The following is a 16,564-nucleotide window of genomic DNA, read 5'->3' as shown; positions in this document are numbered from 1 at the left end:
AAAAAGAAGAAAATCTTCCAGAATCATTTTATGAAGCCAATATAACAATTGATACCAAAAAAAACCCCTATCCTATCTAATAAAAGAGAAACATGGTAATTAGCATACGACCGCTACCCTTCCCATTGGCTAATCAGGGCGATATGCAAATTAACTGCCAGCCAAGATGGCGGCCGGCAGCCAGGCAGCTTAAACTGAACAGGAGGCTTGCTTGCTTCAGTGACGGAGGACTGCAGCGTTCCCTGCCTGCCTTGCCGGCCTCTGAGCCTGCAGTTTAAGAAACATTGTAACATATAGAAGCTAAATAAAACCCCAGAAACCAGCTTTCAGCCGCCTGGGATCTCAGAGCTGGAGTTGATACAGAGTTTCGATTATAGAACCGAAACAAACCAGATACCTGCTTTCAGGAGTGGAGGCCTAAGAGTTGGAGCCTCAGAGCTGAAGGTGGCCCAGAATTTAAAAAAAAGAAAAGAAAAAAAGGAGCAGTTGGGAGCTTCAGACCAAGCCTGAAAACAGCCCTCAGCCCCTCACCCAGACTGGCCAGGCACCCCAGTGGGGACCCCTAACCTGAAGGGTGTGTGACCAGCTGCAAACAGCCATCATCACCTCACCCAGGCTGGACAGGCACCCCAGTGGGGACCCCCACACTGATCCAGGACACCCTTCAGGGCAAACCAGCCAGCCCCACCCATGCACCAGGCCTCTATTCTATATAGTAAAAGGCTAATATGCCTCCCAGCACCAGGATCAGTAGAGCCTTGAGGCCTCCCGGCACTGGGATCAGCGTGACAGGGCAGCGCCCAAACCCCCTGATCGCCCTGTGGCTCTGTGTGTGACAGGGGTCGGGGCCACAACCTCCCTATCCACCCTGCTCTGTTCCTGACAGGGGAAGGTGCCCCAACCCCCTGATCAGCCCTGCTCTGTGCCTGATAGGGGGAGCTCCCCAACCCCTTGATCGCCCTGCGGCTCTGTGTGTGACAGGGTGTGGCGCCCCAACCTCCCCACCCCACGGGCCCTGCTCTGTGTGTGATGGGGTAGAGCCATAACCTCCCCATCGGCCCTGCCCTGAGTGTGACAGTGGCGGCGCCCCAACCCCCTGATCGGCTCTGCTCTGTGGGTGATAGAGGGCGGCGCCCCAACCCCCTGATGGGCCCTGCTCTGTGTGTGACAGGGGGGAGCTCCCCAAGCCCCTGATCGTCCCTGCTCTGTGCGTGACAGGGGGCAGCGCCCCAACCCCCTGATTGGCCCTGCTCTGTGCGTGACATGGGGTGGCGCTGCAACCTCCTCATTGAACCTGCCTTGAGTGTGACGGGGCGGTGCCCCAACCCCCAATCGGCCCTACCCTGAGCGTGACTGAGGGTGGCATCGCAACCTCCCAATCCGCCCTGCTCTGTGCATGACAGGGTGTGGCGCCCCAACTCCCCAATCGGCCCTGCTCTGAGCCCGACCAGGGGCTGCACCTAGGGATTAGGCCTGCCCTCTGCCACCCGGGACCAGGCCTAAGCCAGCAGGTCGTTATCTCCCGAGGGGTCCCAGACTGCAAGAGGGCACAGGCCGGGCTGAGGGACCCCCCCCACCCCAGTGCACAAATTTTTGTGCACCGGGCCTCTAGTAAATTATAAAGTAAAAGGAAACTGTAGACCAATTCCATTTATTTATTTATTTATTTAAATTAAATCTTTATTGTTCAGATTATTACAGTTGTTCCTCTTTTTTCCTCCCATAGCTCCCACCCCACCCTCCGCCCTCACCCCCCACCCACTGTCCTCATCCATAGGTGCACGATTTTTGTCCAGTCTCTCCCGCATCTCCCACACCCCTTTCCCCCTCAAGAATAGTCAGTCCATTCCCTTTCTATGCCCCTGATTCTATTATAATCACCAGTTCATTCTGTTCATCAGATTATTTATTCACTTGATTCTTAGATTCACTTGTTGATAGATGCGTATTTGTTGTTCATAATTTGTATCTTTACCTTTTTCTTCTTCTTCCTCTTCTTAAAGGATACCTTTCAGCATTTCGTATAATACTGGTTTGGTGGTGATGAACTCCTTTAGCTTTTCCTTATCTGTGAAGCTCTTTATCTGACCTTCAATTCTGAATGATAGCTTTGCTGGATAAAGTAATCTTGGTTCTAGGTTCTTGGCATTCATCACTTTGAATATTTCTTGCCACTCCCTTCTGGCCTGCAAAGTTTCTGTTGAGAAATCAGCTGACAGTCGTGTGGGTACTCCCTTGTAGGTAACTGACTGTCTCTTGCTGCTTTTAGGATTCTCTCTTTGTCTTTTGCTCTTGGCATTTTAATTATGATGTGTCTTGGTGTGGTCCTCTTTGGATTCCTTTTGTTTGGGGTTCTCTATGCTTTCTGGACTTGTAAGTCTATTTCTTTCACCAGGTAGGGGAAGTTTTCTGTCATTATTTCTTCAAATAGGTTTTCAATATCTTGCTCTCTCTCTTATTCTGGCACCCCTATAATTCTGATGTTGGTGCGCTTGAAGGTGTCCCAGAGGCTTCTTACACTATCTTCATGTTTTTGGATTCTTTTTTCATTTTGCTTTTCCGGTTGGGTGTTTTTTGCTTCTTCGCATTTCAAATCTTTGACTTGATTCTTGCGCTCCTCTGGTCTGCTGTCGGGCGTCTGTATAATATTCTTTATTTCAGTTAGTGTATGCTTAATTTCTAGTTGGTTCTTTATCACAACATTAAGGGTCTCATTAGATTTCTTGAGGATCTCACTATATTTATCGGTGGTCTCACCAGTCTTTTTGAAGGCCTTACTAAGTTTATCGGCGGCTTCTAGATAGTTCTTGAGAGACCTTAAAAGTGTGGTTTTGAACTCTATATCCTCCATTTCTGTCATTTTTGTCCTGTTTCTTTGTCTCTACATTTTTTATGCGTTCTTGGTCCACCCCCTTGTGGTCTTTGTGTGCAGTCTTGTTGTATTTAAGCCTTGATTGTTGTAGGTAATACTGGGGGGGATTTGACCTCCAGGCCAACTGGCTGTAAGAATCAGCTGTGTCTGCAGTGGGAGAACTTCTGTCCTCTAGGGAGGTGCTAATCTAGCCTTTGCCTAAGGCTATCCTGCAAATGCCTCTGTGCAAGGCTTGGGCAGGGTGGGTCTCAGGGGGTCAACAGGGCATCCCCAGAGGCTCTGCCTCTCAGAGTCCCAGCAACCGCTGCAAACCTCGGAGAGAAAGCTGCCCTCGAGTTCCGACCGATGCCAAGCAGTCCCGCTTCTCCCGTTTGAGTCTGGGTCCTCAGAGTCTCGCCTGGAACTGGAGCTCAGAGCCTGAGACTCCCTCCAGATTGAAACAGACAACTGCTCCCTCAGCCACCAGCCTGCTCCGCACGCACCTCCGCACCTTTATATTTTCTGCAGTTCGCCTCCTCTGAGTCTCGGTATGCTTTTCTCTTTCCTTCTAGTTGTAGAATTTCCCCCCAGCCAGCCTTCCTGTGGTTCTGGGTGATGTCCGTTCCATCTTTTAGTTGTATTTTTGAAGTGCTTGTGCGAGGCAGCAATGTCAGGTTTTTACCTATGCCGCCATCTTGGTTTCTCTTTGATTCTGCTTCTTGAGTGTGTCCCTTATGGATGCGAGGAGTTGAAATCTGCAGTTTGTTGGGTTAGGCTGCAAAAGCACAGGTGGTTCCTTTTGTGCCCCTGGCACCGCTTGGGTGGGGATGTAAATTGAGTAGGGCGGAGTCTCAGAGAATTACCAGGGCGGAGCAAACAGCAATGGTTGTCGTCAGCGTCTCCTTCACTCCTTGATTCTCTGCGACTCCACGTCCCTAAGTGCCAGCGAGTAGCTCCGCGAGAAAGCCACCCTGGCTCTCCGACCCGCTGCAAGGCAGTCCCGCCTCTCCCCGTAGGGGTCTGGTACCTCAGAATCCCGCCCCAAACAAGCTCAGTGGATTCGAGAGCTTGTATCCCCTTCCTATTGGAAAAAACCGCGCATCCAGTTGCAGCCTGCCTGGCGTGTGACTCCGTACCTCTGTTCTTGGCACCTCTGCACCTCCTACTCAGTCTCAGTGTGCTTCTTCCTTTCCTTCCAGTTGTAGAACTTCCACTGGGCCAGCTTTCCCATGGTTCTGGATGATAGCTGTTTTGTCTTATAGTTGGTAGTTTCAATGTTGTTGTGAGAGACAGCACACACAGGTCTATACCTTATGCCACCATCTTGGTTCTCTCTGTATAAAGTTTTTTTTTTTAAATATATTTTATTGATTTTATTTTTACAGAGAGGAAGGAAGAGGGATAGAGAGTTAGAAACATCAGTGAGAGAGAAACATTGATCAGCTGCCTCCTACACACCCCCTACTGGGGTTGTGCCCGCAACCAAGGTACATGCCCTTGACCGGAATTGAACCTGGGACCCTTCAGTCCGCAGGCTGACTGCTCTATCCACTGAGCCAAACCAGTTATGGCTGTATAAAGTTTTAATACATTATATTAGAGGTTGTGGTGGTACTGTTTTACCCACAGCATCTACAGGAATTGCTGCAAATTTACTTATCGGTGGAAGCATCTTTCATTCCCAATATAAATTACCGATTCCATTCAATGAAACTCAATTTCTAGACTCAATTTAAAGAGTGAAGTTGCTAAAACTATTAAAAGCACCCAACTTCTCATTATTGATGAATACACCATGGCATCTAGTCATGCTATAAATGCCATAGACAGATTACTAAGAGAAATTATGAGTCTGAATGTTGTATTTGGTGAGAAAGTTCTCCTTCTTGGAGGGGATTTTCAACAATGTCTCAGAATTGTACCGCATGCTATGGGATCGGCCATAGTACAAACGAGTTTAAAGTACTGCAGTGTTTGGGGATGTTTCAGAAAGTTGTCTCTTACAACAAATATGAGATCAGAGGATTCTGCTTATAGTGGATGGTTAGTAAAACTTGGAGATGGCAAACTTGATAGCAGTTTTCAGTTAGGAATGGATATTATTGAAATCCCCTGTGAAATGATTTGTAATGTATCTATTATTGAAGCTACCTTTGGAAATACTATATCTATAGATAATATTAAAAATATATCTAAACGTGCAATTCTTTGTCCAAAAATGAGCATGTTCAAAAATTAAATGAAGAAATTTTGGATATACTCGATGGAGATTTTCACACATATTTGAGTGATGATTCCATTGATTCCACAAATGATGCTGAAAAGGAAAATTTTCCCATCGAATTTCCTAATGGTATTACTCCTTCGGGAATGCCGGGTCATAAATTAAAATTGAAAGTGGGTGCAATCATCATGCTATTGAGAAATCTCAATAGTAAATGGGGTCTTTGTAATAGTACCGGATTTATTATCAAAAGATTACAACGTAACATTATCAAAGCTGAAGTATTAACAGGATCTGCAGAGGGAGAGGTTGTTCTGATTCCAAGAATTGATTTGTCACCATCTGACACTGGCCTCCCATTTAAATTGATTTGATGACGGTTTCCTGTGATGCCAGCATTTGTGATGACTATTAATAAATCACAAGGACAGACTCTAGACAGAGTAGGCATGTTCCTACCTGAACCCATTTTCACACATGGTCAGTTATATGTTGCTTTCTCTCGAGTTTGAAGAGCATGTGATGTTACAGTTAAAGTTCTAAGTACTTCATCACAAGGGAAATTAGTCAAGCACTCTGAAAGTGTTTTCACTCTTAATGTAATGTATAGGGAGATATTAGAGTAAGTTTAATCACTTTATCAGTCATTGTTTGCATCACTGTTGTTTTTATATCATGTTTTTGTTTTTATATCATGCCTCTGTTGTTATATCCTTTTGTTACTGTTTATTAATTTATGTATTATTTTCATATACATTTTACTAATTTCTGTTCATCTCTCACACTTCTATTATAGAGAAAGGGCAAATAGCAATATTAAAATACCTCTGCTAATTAATTCCCTTTTAATGTGCACGAATTTCGTGCACCGGGCTACTAGTTAAAAAATAAAAGAATGGCCCTAGCCGGTTTGGCTCAGTGGATAGAGCATCGGCCTGTGGACTGAAAGGTCCCGGGTTCGATTCTGGTCAAGGGCACATGCCTGGGTTGCAGGTTCGATCCCCAGTGGGGGCCGTGCGGGAGGCAGCCTATCAATGATTCTCTCTCATCATTGATGTTTCTATCTCTCTATCCCTCTCCATTCCTCTCTGAAATAAATAAAATATATTTTAAAAATAAAAAATAAAAAAAAAGAATGCACATGAAATTATAATAGTGCTTTCCTTTGGAGAGGGGAACTATGGGAGGAAAACTTTTCATAGTATATGATGTGAATTTTTATATGTTATGCAGGTATTACCTAGCCAGAGATTAATAATAATTTATGTGGGGTGGGTATTTAGTGCTAGGATATCTAAAATACTTAATACAAACAGCTACATTGTCCAGAAATTTCAACCATTTTTTTTTAATTTTCAAAATCTCAAAACTATTTGTCTGGATAGTTCTGGAACCCAAAGTTTGTGCTTAAATTAAATGGGTGCTTTCTTTCTCATTTACCCAGGGTATCGTTTTTACATGTAATTTCTTTATTTTTAGACTAGAGACCTGATGTATGAAATTCGTGCAAGAGTAGGCCTTTCTTCTCCCAGCTGCCAGCACCAGCTTCCCTCTCGCACCCGGGACCTGGGCTTCCCTCACAGCCCTAGCTTCGTCTGAAAGGATATCCAGTCTAATTAGCATATTATGATTTTATTATTATAGATGGTGGTGTCCCCCCCCCCCCCCAATTAAAATAGTATTTTTCCTCATTATAAAAATGGCCCTGGCTGGATAGCTCAATTAGTTAGAGTGTCATCCCAATACACCAAGGTTTTGGGTTTGATGCTCAGTCAGGGCACATACAAGAGCCAACCAATGAATGGAACAACAAATCAGTGTTCCTCTCTCTTTCTATCTCTCTCACACTCTCTGAAATCTTTTTTTTAAAAAATGACTAAGTGGCCGAAACCGGTTTGGCTCAGTGGATAGAGCGTCGGCCTGCGGACTGGAAGGTCCCAGGTTCGATTCCGGTCAAGGGCATGTACCTGGGTTGCGGGCACGTCCCCAGTGGGAGATGTGCAGGAGGCAGCTGATCGATGTTTCTCTCTCATCGATGTTTCTAACTCTCTATCTCTCTCCCTTCCTTTCTGTGAAAAATCAATAAAATATATATATAAAAAAATGACTAAGTGTTCATTGTAAAAAAACCTATTTCACAAAATTATAAAGAGAAAAGTAGTAGAAAAATTACCAGATTTACATCATCTATAGAAAAGTCCTGCATCCTTTCAGGAGTTATATATATCAATATATTGCTCTTCCTAGTCACACACTGTTTCAGAAATGAGATTTTTTTTTTTTTTAGGTAGCAGTGTCTGTGTGTGTGTGTGTATGTCTGTCTTTTAATGGATTTATAAATTTCATCTTATGAAGATACTAGAGGTCCGGTGCATGAATGCCTGCCCGGGTGGGATCTGGGCAGATTGGGCTGGGGCGGCCAGGGGGAAGGGACGTGGGCGGTTGGCCGGTCCTGCCTCCTGAGTCCCACCTTCTGGTCAAACTCCCAGTTGAACTCCTGGTCGAGGGGACAATTTGCATATTAGCCTTTTTTTAAAAATATATTTTTATTGATTTTTGGAGAGAGAGGAAGGGAAAGGGAGAGAGAGAGAGAAACATTGATGAGAAAGTCATCGATTGGCTGCCTGCTGCACAGCCCCCACTGGGCATCAAGCCCGAAACCTGGGCATGTGCCCTGACTGGGAATCGAACTGGCTACCTCTTGGTTCCTGTGTCGATGCTCAACTGCTGAGCCACACCAGCCAGGCAGCATATTAGCCTTTTATTATATAGGATCATACATCCTAGCTAGAAAATTAATTGTTCATGTTTCATTTTTGTCTATTTTAGGTGTTTTATTTATCTATTTTAATGCATTTTATTTAAACAGATAGCACGTGTTCTATCTACCATAACATATCTACCATAGATTTTGGGGAAAAACATGTTTTTTAAAAAACAAGTGCTAGTTTCTTCATAAAATTTCTACACTCTCTAATCCTGCCCAGAATTAAAACCAGCATTACAGGTGACTACATGAATCATTCCTCCCATCCCTTTGTTATAATTTCAGATATTTTAAGTGAGAGTTTCCCAAATTATAGAATTAGTTATTTTAGGTGGTATATGGCCTTGTTTAAGTTTTTGTACTTATTTTTATAGGTATGGTCTATGCTTCTGGTTTCCCATTTATATGAGTGATACAGTTTTCTATTAAAATAACTTGAGGAGAAAAGTGAATTAATTTAAAGAAAAATGTTAACATAATAGCACAGTTGATACAAGATATGCTAAAAATATGAAGGTGGGATATGAATATCTAATGATTGGGAACCATAGTTCTAAACAGTGTTTTGATGAAAATTTTTATACATAAATCTTTTTATATCTCTTTCATTTTTTTTCAGGGAAGTGTTTAAAACCTATAATGTTGCCGTAGACTACATTACTATTGCCCTCCTGATCTGGAATTTTGGTGTGGTGGGAATGATTGCCATTCATTGGAAAGGTCCACTGCGACTCCAACAGGCGTATCTCATCATGATCAGTGCCCTCATGGCCCTGGTATTTATCAAGTACCTCCCAGAATGGACTGCGTGGCTCATCTTGGCTGTGATTTCAGTATATGGTAAAACCCGGGATTGACTTTTTTTTTTTTTTTTAATCACAGAGATACCTGACCTGGTGTATTTTCCTTCCTCTTCCAGTTATCTTAACTTATGAAAATGATAATGATTATACCCCACAGCCCTTCAGTAAATAATTAATTAGCTATGGCATCTTTTTCATATAAAGATTTCAATTTTTTGAGGTTAACATCTTTAAAAATATTTTATTACTGCCTCCAGTTTAACTCGGTGATACAGATTTCTGGCCAGGAGACTTAGATTCATATCCTATCTGTGCCACCGACAGCCTTTGTGACCTTAGGAATGTGACTCAGCCTATTTGAGCCTCAGTTGCTTCATTTGGAAAATGGGAACAATGCTTCCCAGAATTTGTAAGGGTTTAGAGTGCTTAACACATAAAATGCTCATTCTAGTTTTTAAAAATATATACTTTTATTGGTTTCAGAGAGGAAAGGAGAGGGAGAGAGATAGAAACATTAATGATGAGAGAGAATCACTGATCGGCTGCCTCCTGCAATGGGGGATCAAGCCCTAACCTGGGCATGCGCACTGATTGGGAATCAAATCGTGACCTCCTGGTTCATAGGTCAACACTCAAGCCCTGAGCCACACTGGCTGGGCTCACTTAATTTTTAAAATAAAAATTAAGTTATGTGCTTTTTATAAGGCACTTGGGTAGAATTATTCTTTTAAAAATAAAACTTATTTGGGCAGTATGAGATTCAAATTCATAAACAACCAGTGTTAGATGGGTCCTGAACAGTCAGAATGTGCCCTAGCCACGAATAACCAAGGCAGCTGTACAAGTGTGTACTCTGTGGCTATTGCCCTGCATGAAAGCCACAAAAAGAGATCCATTTTTAGAGGTCAGTATGTGGTTTCTACATTATAAGTAGGTAGTGCTTTTTTATTCCTATACAGTTGCTTATTAAAAAATGTCAAGGGACCTATATTAGGAAACCTCATCATCCCAAATTGAGTGTCGAAGAAAAAGTGTATGGAAATAGAATTGGATTGGTTTCGTTCTCATATAAAACTATGCCTGACTTTAGGTTATCTTGCCTAAGCCACCATCCGACTGTCCCACTCGCCTGGTAGCTATGACACGCAATGACCACCAGGGAGCAGACGCTCCAACCAGTAGCTGTGATGCGCACTGACTACCAGCGGGGCAGATGCTCAATGCAGGAGCTGTGGTGACGCACCCGGAAACAGAGAGGAAGGAGCCCAATTCCATTGTGTGTCACCTGAGAACCTACCTCCAGCAATCCGTGACCCCTCGGGGGAGGTCGGAGAGCCAGTTTCTGCCCGATCCCCGCAGGCCAGTCCAAGGGACCCCACTGGTGCACGAATCCATGACCGGGCCTCTAGGAAAATAGAATAGTACTTGATGATTTGCAAAGTACTCATCAATTATTCTATAGCTATGATTAAGAATGTCAGTGATGTACTTCATCCAATCAGTAACTAATAAATACTTTGTAGTCAAAGATTTTACTAATATGTTCTATTCAGTGCCATTGTCAACAACCACATTTTGCTAAGAAACCTGAAGTTTATATAGGTGAAGTATTTGCCCAAGCTTACCCTGTTTGATATAGAATCGGAATCCCAAGTTCAGTATTTTTTTCTACTACATTACACTGTTTTTCCCATCAAACCTTTATTTCCTTCAAATGTGATACAAATAATTACCTCTACAGAGCTTTGAATTCCTTTAAAATGCAAAACTTTTGTGTCTAATATTTAGAGCAGTGATTTTTAACCTTTTTCATCTCATGGCACACATAATAATACTAAAATTCTGAGGCACACCAAAAAATATTTAGGAACACAACAAATTTCTCTTCTTATCCAAAACAAATTGAAGTGGAAGCAGTGAGAGTAGCAATTTGTGTGTGTGTGTGTGTGTGTGTGTGTGTATTGCATTATTTTTAGTAGTAGTAGTAGCAGCAGTAGTAGTAGTAGTAGTAGTAGTAGTAGTTTACAAGACATGACCATTTGCAGGCATGAGATGTTTTACTTAAATGCATCAGAATGATTGGAATGTCACCATAAGCTATCAAGTTTTCCTTTAAAATGTAGGTCTACCTGTTTTATATTTTTAAATGTTTGAAATTATTTCCCCTATTCTGAATTTTCATGATAGAAAATGTAAGAACAATTGCGGTTATTGGAAAGAGATGGTGGTAGAATCAAGACTAATTTAGACCCCCCAAAAAAGAGAATAATTTAGGCATATTGCTTCCTCTCTCAGTTGCTATTTTTGTGAAAACAGGTATACTCTAAGACCTAAATATTTATGAAGTGCTTTTGACAGGAAAACTAAAGAAATGCTAAACTCTCTCATAGAAAAGTTTATTATTTTATTTTGTTTAAATTTACTGCCCTTTTATTTCAAGTACCCATAAGTAGTACATATACTATTTTTTAAAAGGAGAGAAGATTAATCTCTTGTCTGCTCTTCCTATTTTGAAAAGTTCAATCAAATACCCTCTATTAAATTCCTCTTAGAATAAAGCTCCTATTTGTGGCTCATAGGTATGGTTTGTTTGCAAATGGCTTGTCCCTGTTTTCCGCTTATTGGACATTGACAATTGCTCTAGAATAGTTCTGTCTTGCAATTATCTCTGCCTCTTTTCTTCAAACTGGGAAGAGTTATTCCTAGAACCCAATAATGATACGTTGTAAACTAACCAAATAGCATCAGAACCAAAATAAAATTTGCACAGATCTGTAGGGTTTTGTTTAGGTTGCCCCCCATACTTGTTTACCTGCTATTTATTTCATATTCATTCAACATCTTTAAAAAAATAGTTTATTGATTTTAGAGAGAGAGGAAGGGAGAGGGAGCGAGAAACATCAATGTGATAGCCTAACATTGATCGGCTGCCTCCTGCATGTTCCCTGCTGGGGATTGAGGCAGTGACCCCAGAGTGTGTCCTGACTGGGAATTGAACTAGCAACCTTTCAGTGCACGGGAAGACACCCACCCAACTGAGCCACACTAGCCAGGGCCATTTCACATCTTTTTGTTTAAAAAAAAATTAAATTATTTTCCATTGGCTAATTTCTCTCAACACACCTACTTACAAGTTTAGCCAATACATTTTTTCAGATGTTTTTTCTATTTTTCTCTTTCTAGATTTAGTGGCTGTTTTGTGTCCAAAAGGCCCACTTCGTATGCTGGTTGAAACAGCTCAGGAAAGAAATGAAACTCTCTTTCCGGCTCTCATTTACTCCTGTAAGTATTTTGGAATGGTATTAAATTAGGAAGCAGCTTAAAGTTTATAGGGACTGAAACATGTGACTAGGTCATTATCATGGTGCTTTGTCTCATCTTAAATGCAAGCATTTTAATGGAACTCCTGCAGATCTCTGTTTCCTTGCAAATTATTACCTTCCACTTGACATGGTAGAGAGAGAAGAAATAAAGTTTTTTAAAAAAATAGGTTTTTATTGATATTAGAGAGAAAGAGAGATGCCGGGGTCCAAACCCCAGCGGGTCCAGGGGTCCCCAAAGGTGTGGAATGACATGGGGACAGTGTTCAGTTGATCAGCAGCCTAGCCAGGATCTCCAGCCCGGATCTCCAGAGAGGTTCTGCTTCGGATCTCCAGCGAGGTTCTGTAGCCATGTTCCCTCGCTAGGTTCTCCAGCCAGGTTCTGTCCAGGCTCTCCAGTCAGGTTCAGTGTCCAGGTTCCAGTCAGGTTCTCCTGCCAATCTCTGTAGTCAGGTTCAGTCCAGGATCCCTTGCCATGTTCTCCCGCTAGGCTCTGTCTCTAGGCTCCGAGGCCAGTCCCGGTCCAGGATCCTCTGGCATGCTCTCGCCAGCGAAGTTCTTCTGTCTCTAGGCTCCGTGTAGGTTCTGTCTTCTGAATTCTGTCTCCTGAGTTCTGAGTCTTTCTGTCTTGTTACAACTGTATTTATACCAGTTGATTCAATCCTATCAATCTCTATTACAAAGGTTAGGGCGTTTCTTATCTCCATTCCAGGGAGAAAAGATTATGTAGTTTAAGCATGATTGTTCGTAGTTAAAGGGATTAATTACCCGCCTGGCACTTAGTTGAGGGGTTTTATTCCCTCCCTAACTTCAGGGGAAAATCCCTACCTGGGGATTCAACCTTTCTCGGAGAGGTGACTTTGGTTAAAACACAGCGCCAAGAAGGTGAGCAAACATATTAAGAAAAGTATGCCATATATGCCAGGTCCCTTGAAACAGCAAGGATGGACCAGCTCCCGGCAAATTCCCCCTTTTTTATTTTTTAAAAGCAAGCATTAAAAAGAAAAACCTGAAACGCTCTCTTGTATCCATTTTAAGAGTAGGATTGGCGCTTTCCGCTATTACCTGAGTCCTGATCTATCATCCCAGGGAGAGCTTGCCAATCCTGCACTTTCCCAGGGTAGAAAGGCTGCAGTGGGGTTAAGGATAAGGCTCCTTGGGCCTACCTTCTCCCATGCCATTACATTTACCTTTCCTTCCTCAGAAAAGCATGGACATATTTGTTGTACAAAACGTTCTGTCTGACTGGGAGTAACCTTAATTCCTCTGCTAGCAAGCATATGTGTTAAAAGATCAATACAGAGTCTTATTTCTTTTAGACTCAGTATGGCACATCTTCTTAATCTAAAGATCAATACAGAGTCTTCTTTCTTTGGACTCAGTATGGCACATCTTCTCAATCTAAGTTCTGTACTATCCACCTTCTTACCCTACTTATCCTCTATAGGGGGGTTTGCAGCACCCTGGTGGAGTCCTATCCGTCCCGAGTGTGGGGTTCTCAATGGGGGGGGGCTTACCTAAGGGAATCCTGTTCCAGGGGTTCCCAAAGGTGTGGACGGATTCGGCGAAGACTATCCACCCTCTTCCTACGGTGGAGTCTGATCCGTCCCGAGTGTGGGGGTTCTCAATGGGGGAGGGGGGCTTACCTAGGGGAATCCTGTTCCAGGGGTTCCCAAAGGTGTGGACGGAGTCGGCGAAGACTATCCACCTTCTTCCTACGGTGGAGTCCGATCCGTCCCGAGTGCAGGGCGCTTACCTAGGGGTCCCTGTTCGGGCGCCATATGCCGGGGTCCAAACCCCAGCGGGTCCAGGGGTCCCCAAAGGTGTGGAATGACATGGGGACAGTGTTCAGTTGATCAGCAGCCTAGCCAGGATCTCCAGCCCGGATCTCCAGAGAGGTTCTGCTTCGGATCTCCAGCGAGGTTCTGTAGCCATGTTCCCTCGCTAGGTTCTCCAGCCAGGTTCTGTCCAGGCTCTCCAGTCAGGTTCAGTGTCCAGGTTCCAGTCAGGTTCTCCTGCCAATCTCTGTAGTCAGGTTCAGTCCAGGATCCCTTGCCATGTTCTCCCGCTAGGCTCTGTCTCTAGGCTCCGAGGCCAGTCCCGGTCCAGGATCCTCTGGCATGCTCTCGCCAGCGAAGTTCTTCTGTCTCTAGGCTCCGTGTAGGTTCTGTCTTCTGAATTCTGTCTCCTGAGTTCTGAGTCTTTCTGTCTTGTTACAACTGTATTTATACCAGTTGATTCAATCCTATCAATCTCTATTACAAAGGTTAGGGCGTTTCTTATCTCCATTCCAGGGAGAAAAGATTATGTAGTTTAAGCATGATTGTTCGTAGTTAAAGGGATTAATTACCCGCCTGGCACTTAGTTGAGGGGTTTTATTCCCTCCCTAACTTCAGGGGAAAATCCCTACCTGGGGATTCAACCTTTCTCGGAGAGGTGACTTTGGTTAAAACACAGCGCCAAGAAGGTGAGCAAACATATTAAGAAAAGTATGCCATATATGCCAGGTCCCTTGAAACAGCAAGGATGGACCAGCTCCCGGCAAATTCCCCCTTTTTTATTTTTTAAAAGCAAGCATTAAAAAGAAAAACCTGAAACGCTCTCTTGTATCCATTTTAAGAGTAGGATTGGCGCTTTCCGCTATTACCTGAGTCCTGATCTATCATCCCAGGGAGAGCTTGCCAATCCTGCACTTTCCCAGGGTAGAAAGGCTGCAGTGGGGTTAAGGATAAGGCTCCTTGGGCCTACCTTCTCCCATGCCATTACATTTACCTTTCCTTCCTCAGAAAAGCATGGACATATTTGTTGTACAAAACGTTCTGTCTGACTGGGAGTAACCTTAATTCCTCTGCTAGCAAGCATATGTGTTAAAAGATCAATACAGAGTCTTATTTCTTTTAGACTCAGTATGGCACATCTTCTTAATCTAAAGATCAATACAGAGTCTTCTTTCTTTGGACTCAGTATGGCACATCTTCTCAATCTAAGTTCTGTACTATCCACCTTCTTACCCTACTTATCCTCTATAGGGGGGTTTGCAGCACCCTGGTGGAGTCCTATCCGTCCCGAGTGTGGGGTTCTCAATGGGGGGGGGGCTTACCTAAGGGAATCCTGTTCCAGGGGTTCCCAAAGGTGTGGACGGATTCGGCGAAGACTATCCACCCTCTTCCTACGGTGGAGTCTGATCCGTCCCGAGTGTGGGGGTTCTCAATGGGGGAGGGGGGCTTACCTAGGGGAATCCTGTTCCAGGGGTTCCCAAAGGTGTGGACGGAGTCGGCGAAGACTATCCACCTTCTTCCTACGGTGGAGTCCGATCCGTCCCGAGTGCAGGGCGCTTACCTAGGGGTCCCTGTTCGGGCGCCATATGCCGGGGTCCAAACCCCAGCGGGTCCAGGGGTCCCCAAAGGTGTGGAATGACATGGGGACAGTGTTCAGTTGATCAGCAGCCTAGCCAGGATCTCCAGCCCGGATCTCCAGAGAGGTTCTGCTTCGGATCTCCAGCGAGGTTCTGTAGCCATGTTCCCTCGCTAGGTTCTCCAGCCAGGTTCTGTCCAGGCTCTCCAGTCAGGTTCAGTGTCCAGGTTCCAGTCAGGTTCTCCTGCCAATCTCTGTAGTCAGGTTCAGTCCAGGATCCCTTGCCATGTTCTCCCGCTAGGCTCTGTCTCTAGGCTCCGAGGCCAGTCCCGGTCCAGGATCCTCTGGCATGCTCTCGCCAGCGAAGTTCTTCTGTCTCTAGGCTCCGTGTAGGTTCTGTCTTCTGAATTCTGTCTCCTGAGTTCTGAGTCTTTCTGTCTTGTTACAACTGTATTTATACCAGTTGATTCAATCCTATCAATCTCTATTACAAAGGTTAGGGCGTTTCTTATCTCCATTCCAGGGAGAAAAGATTATGTAGTTTAAGCATGATTGTTCGTAGTTAAAGGGATTAATTACCCGCCTGGCACTTAGTTGAGGGGTTTTATTCCCTCCCTAACTTCAGGGGAAAATCCCTACCTGGGGATTCAACCTTTCTCGGAGAGGTGACTTTGGTTAAAACACAGCGCCAAGAAGGTGAGCAAACATATTAAGAAAAGTATGCCATATATGCCAGGTCCCTTGAAACAGCAAGGATGGACCAGCTCCCGGCAAATTCCCCCTTTTTTATTTTTTAAAAGCAAGCATTAAAAAGAAAAACCTGAAACGCTCTCTTGTATCCATTTTAAGAGTAGGATTGGCGCTTTCCGCTATTACCTGAGTCCTGATCTATCATCCCAGGGAGAGCTTGCCAATCCTGCACTTTCCCAGGGTAGAAAGGCTGCAGTGGGGTTAAGGATAAGGCTCCTTGGGCCTACCTTCTCCCATGCCATTACATTTACCTTTCCTTCCTCAGAAAAGCATGGACATATTTGTTGTACAAAACGTTCTGTCTGACTGGGAGTAACCTTAATTCCTCTGCTAGCAAGCATATGTGTTAAAAGATCAATACAGAGTCTTATTTCTTTTAGACTCAGTATGGCACATCTTCTTAATCTAAAGATCAATACAGAGTCTTCTTTCTTTGGACTCAGTATGGCACATCTTCTCAATCTAAGTTCTGTACTATCCACCTTCTTACCCTAC

General features: G+C 43.8%; 1 protein-coding gene across 14 annotated transcripts in view; it reads left to right on the top strand.

Annotated features, from left to right (window-relative positions):
• PSEN1 (presenilin 1) overlaps positions 1-16,564 on the top strand; it is a 77,099-nt gene that overhangs the window by 40,876 nt on the left and 19,659 nt on the right. For all 14 annotated transcript variants that reach the window (XM_059691504.1, XM_059691611.1, XM_059691593.1 and 11 more), the window contains 2 exons: positions 8,462-8,682; positions 11,829-11,927. In XM_059691504.1, coding sequence (XP_059547487.1) covers positions 8,462-8,682; positions 11,829-11,927 — 320 coding nt within the window. The remainder of the gene's footprint in view (positions 1-8,461; positions 8,683-11,828; positions 11,928-16,564) is intronic.

This window comes from Myotis daubentonii, chromosome 1 (genome assembly GCF_963259705.1).
Source record: "Myotis daubentonii chromosome 1, mMyoDau2.1, whole genome shotgun sequence".
NCBI classification, from domain to species: Eukaryota; Metazoa; Chordata; class Mammalia; order Chiroptera; family Vespertilionidae; genus Myotis; species Myotis daubentonii.
The sequence above is the reverse complement of the archived record's forward strand: the minus strand, read 5'-3'. Positions and strand labels throughout refer to the sequence as shown.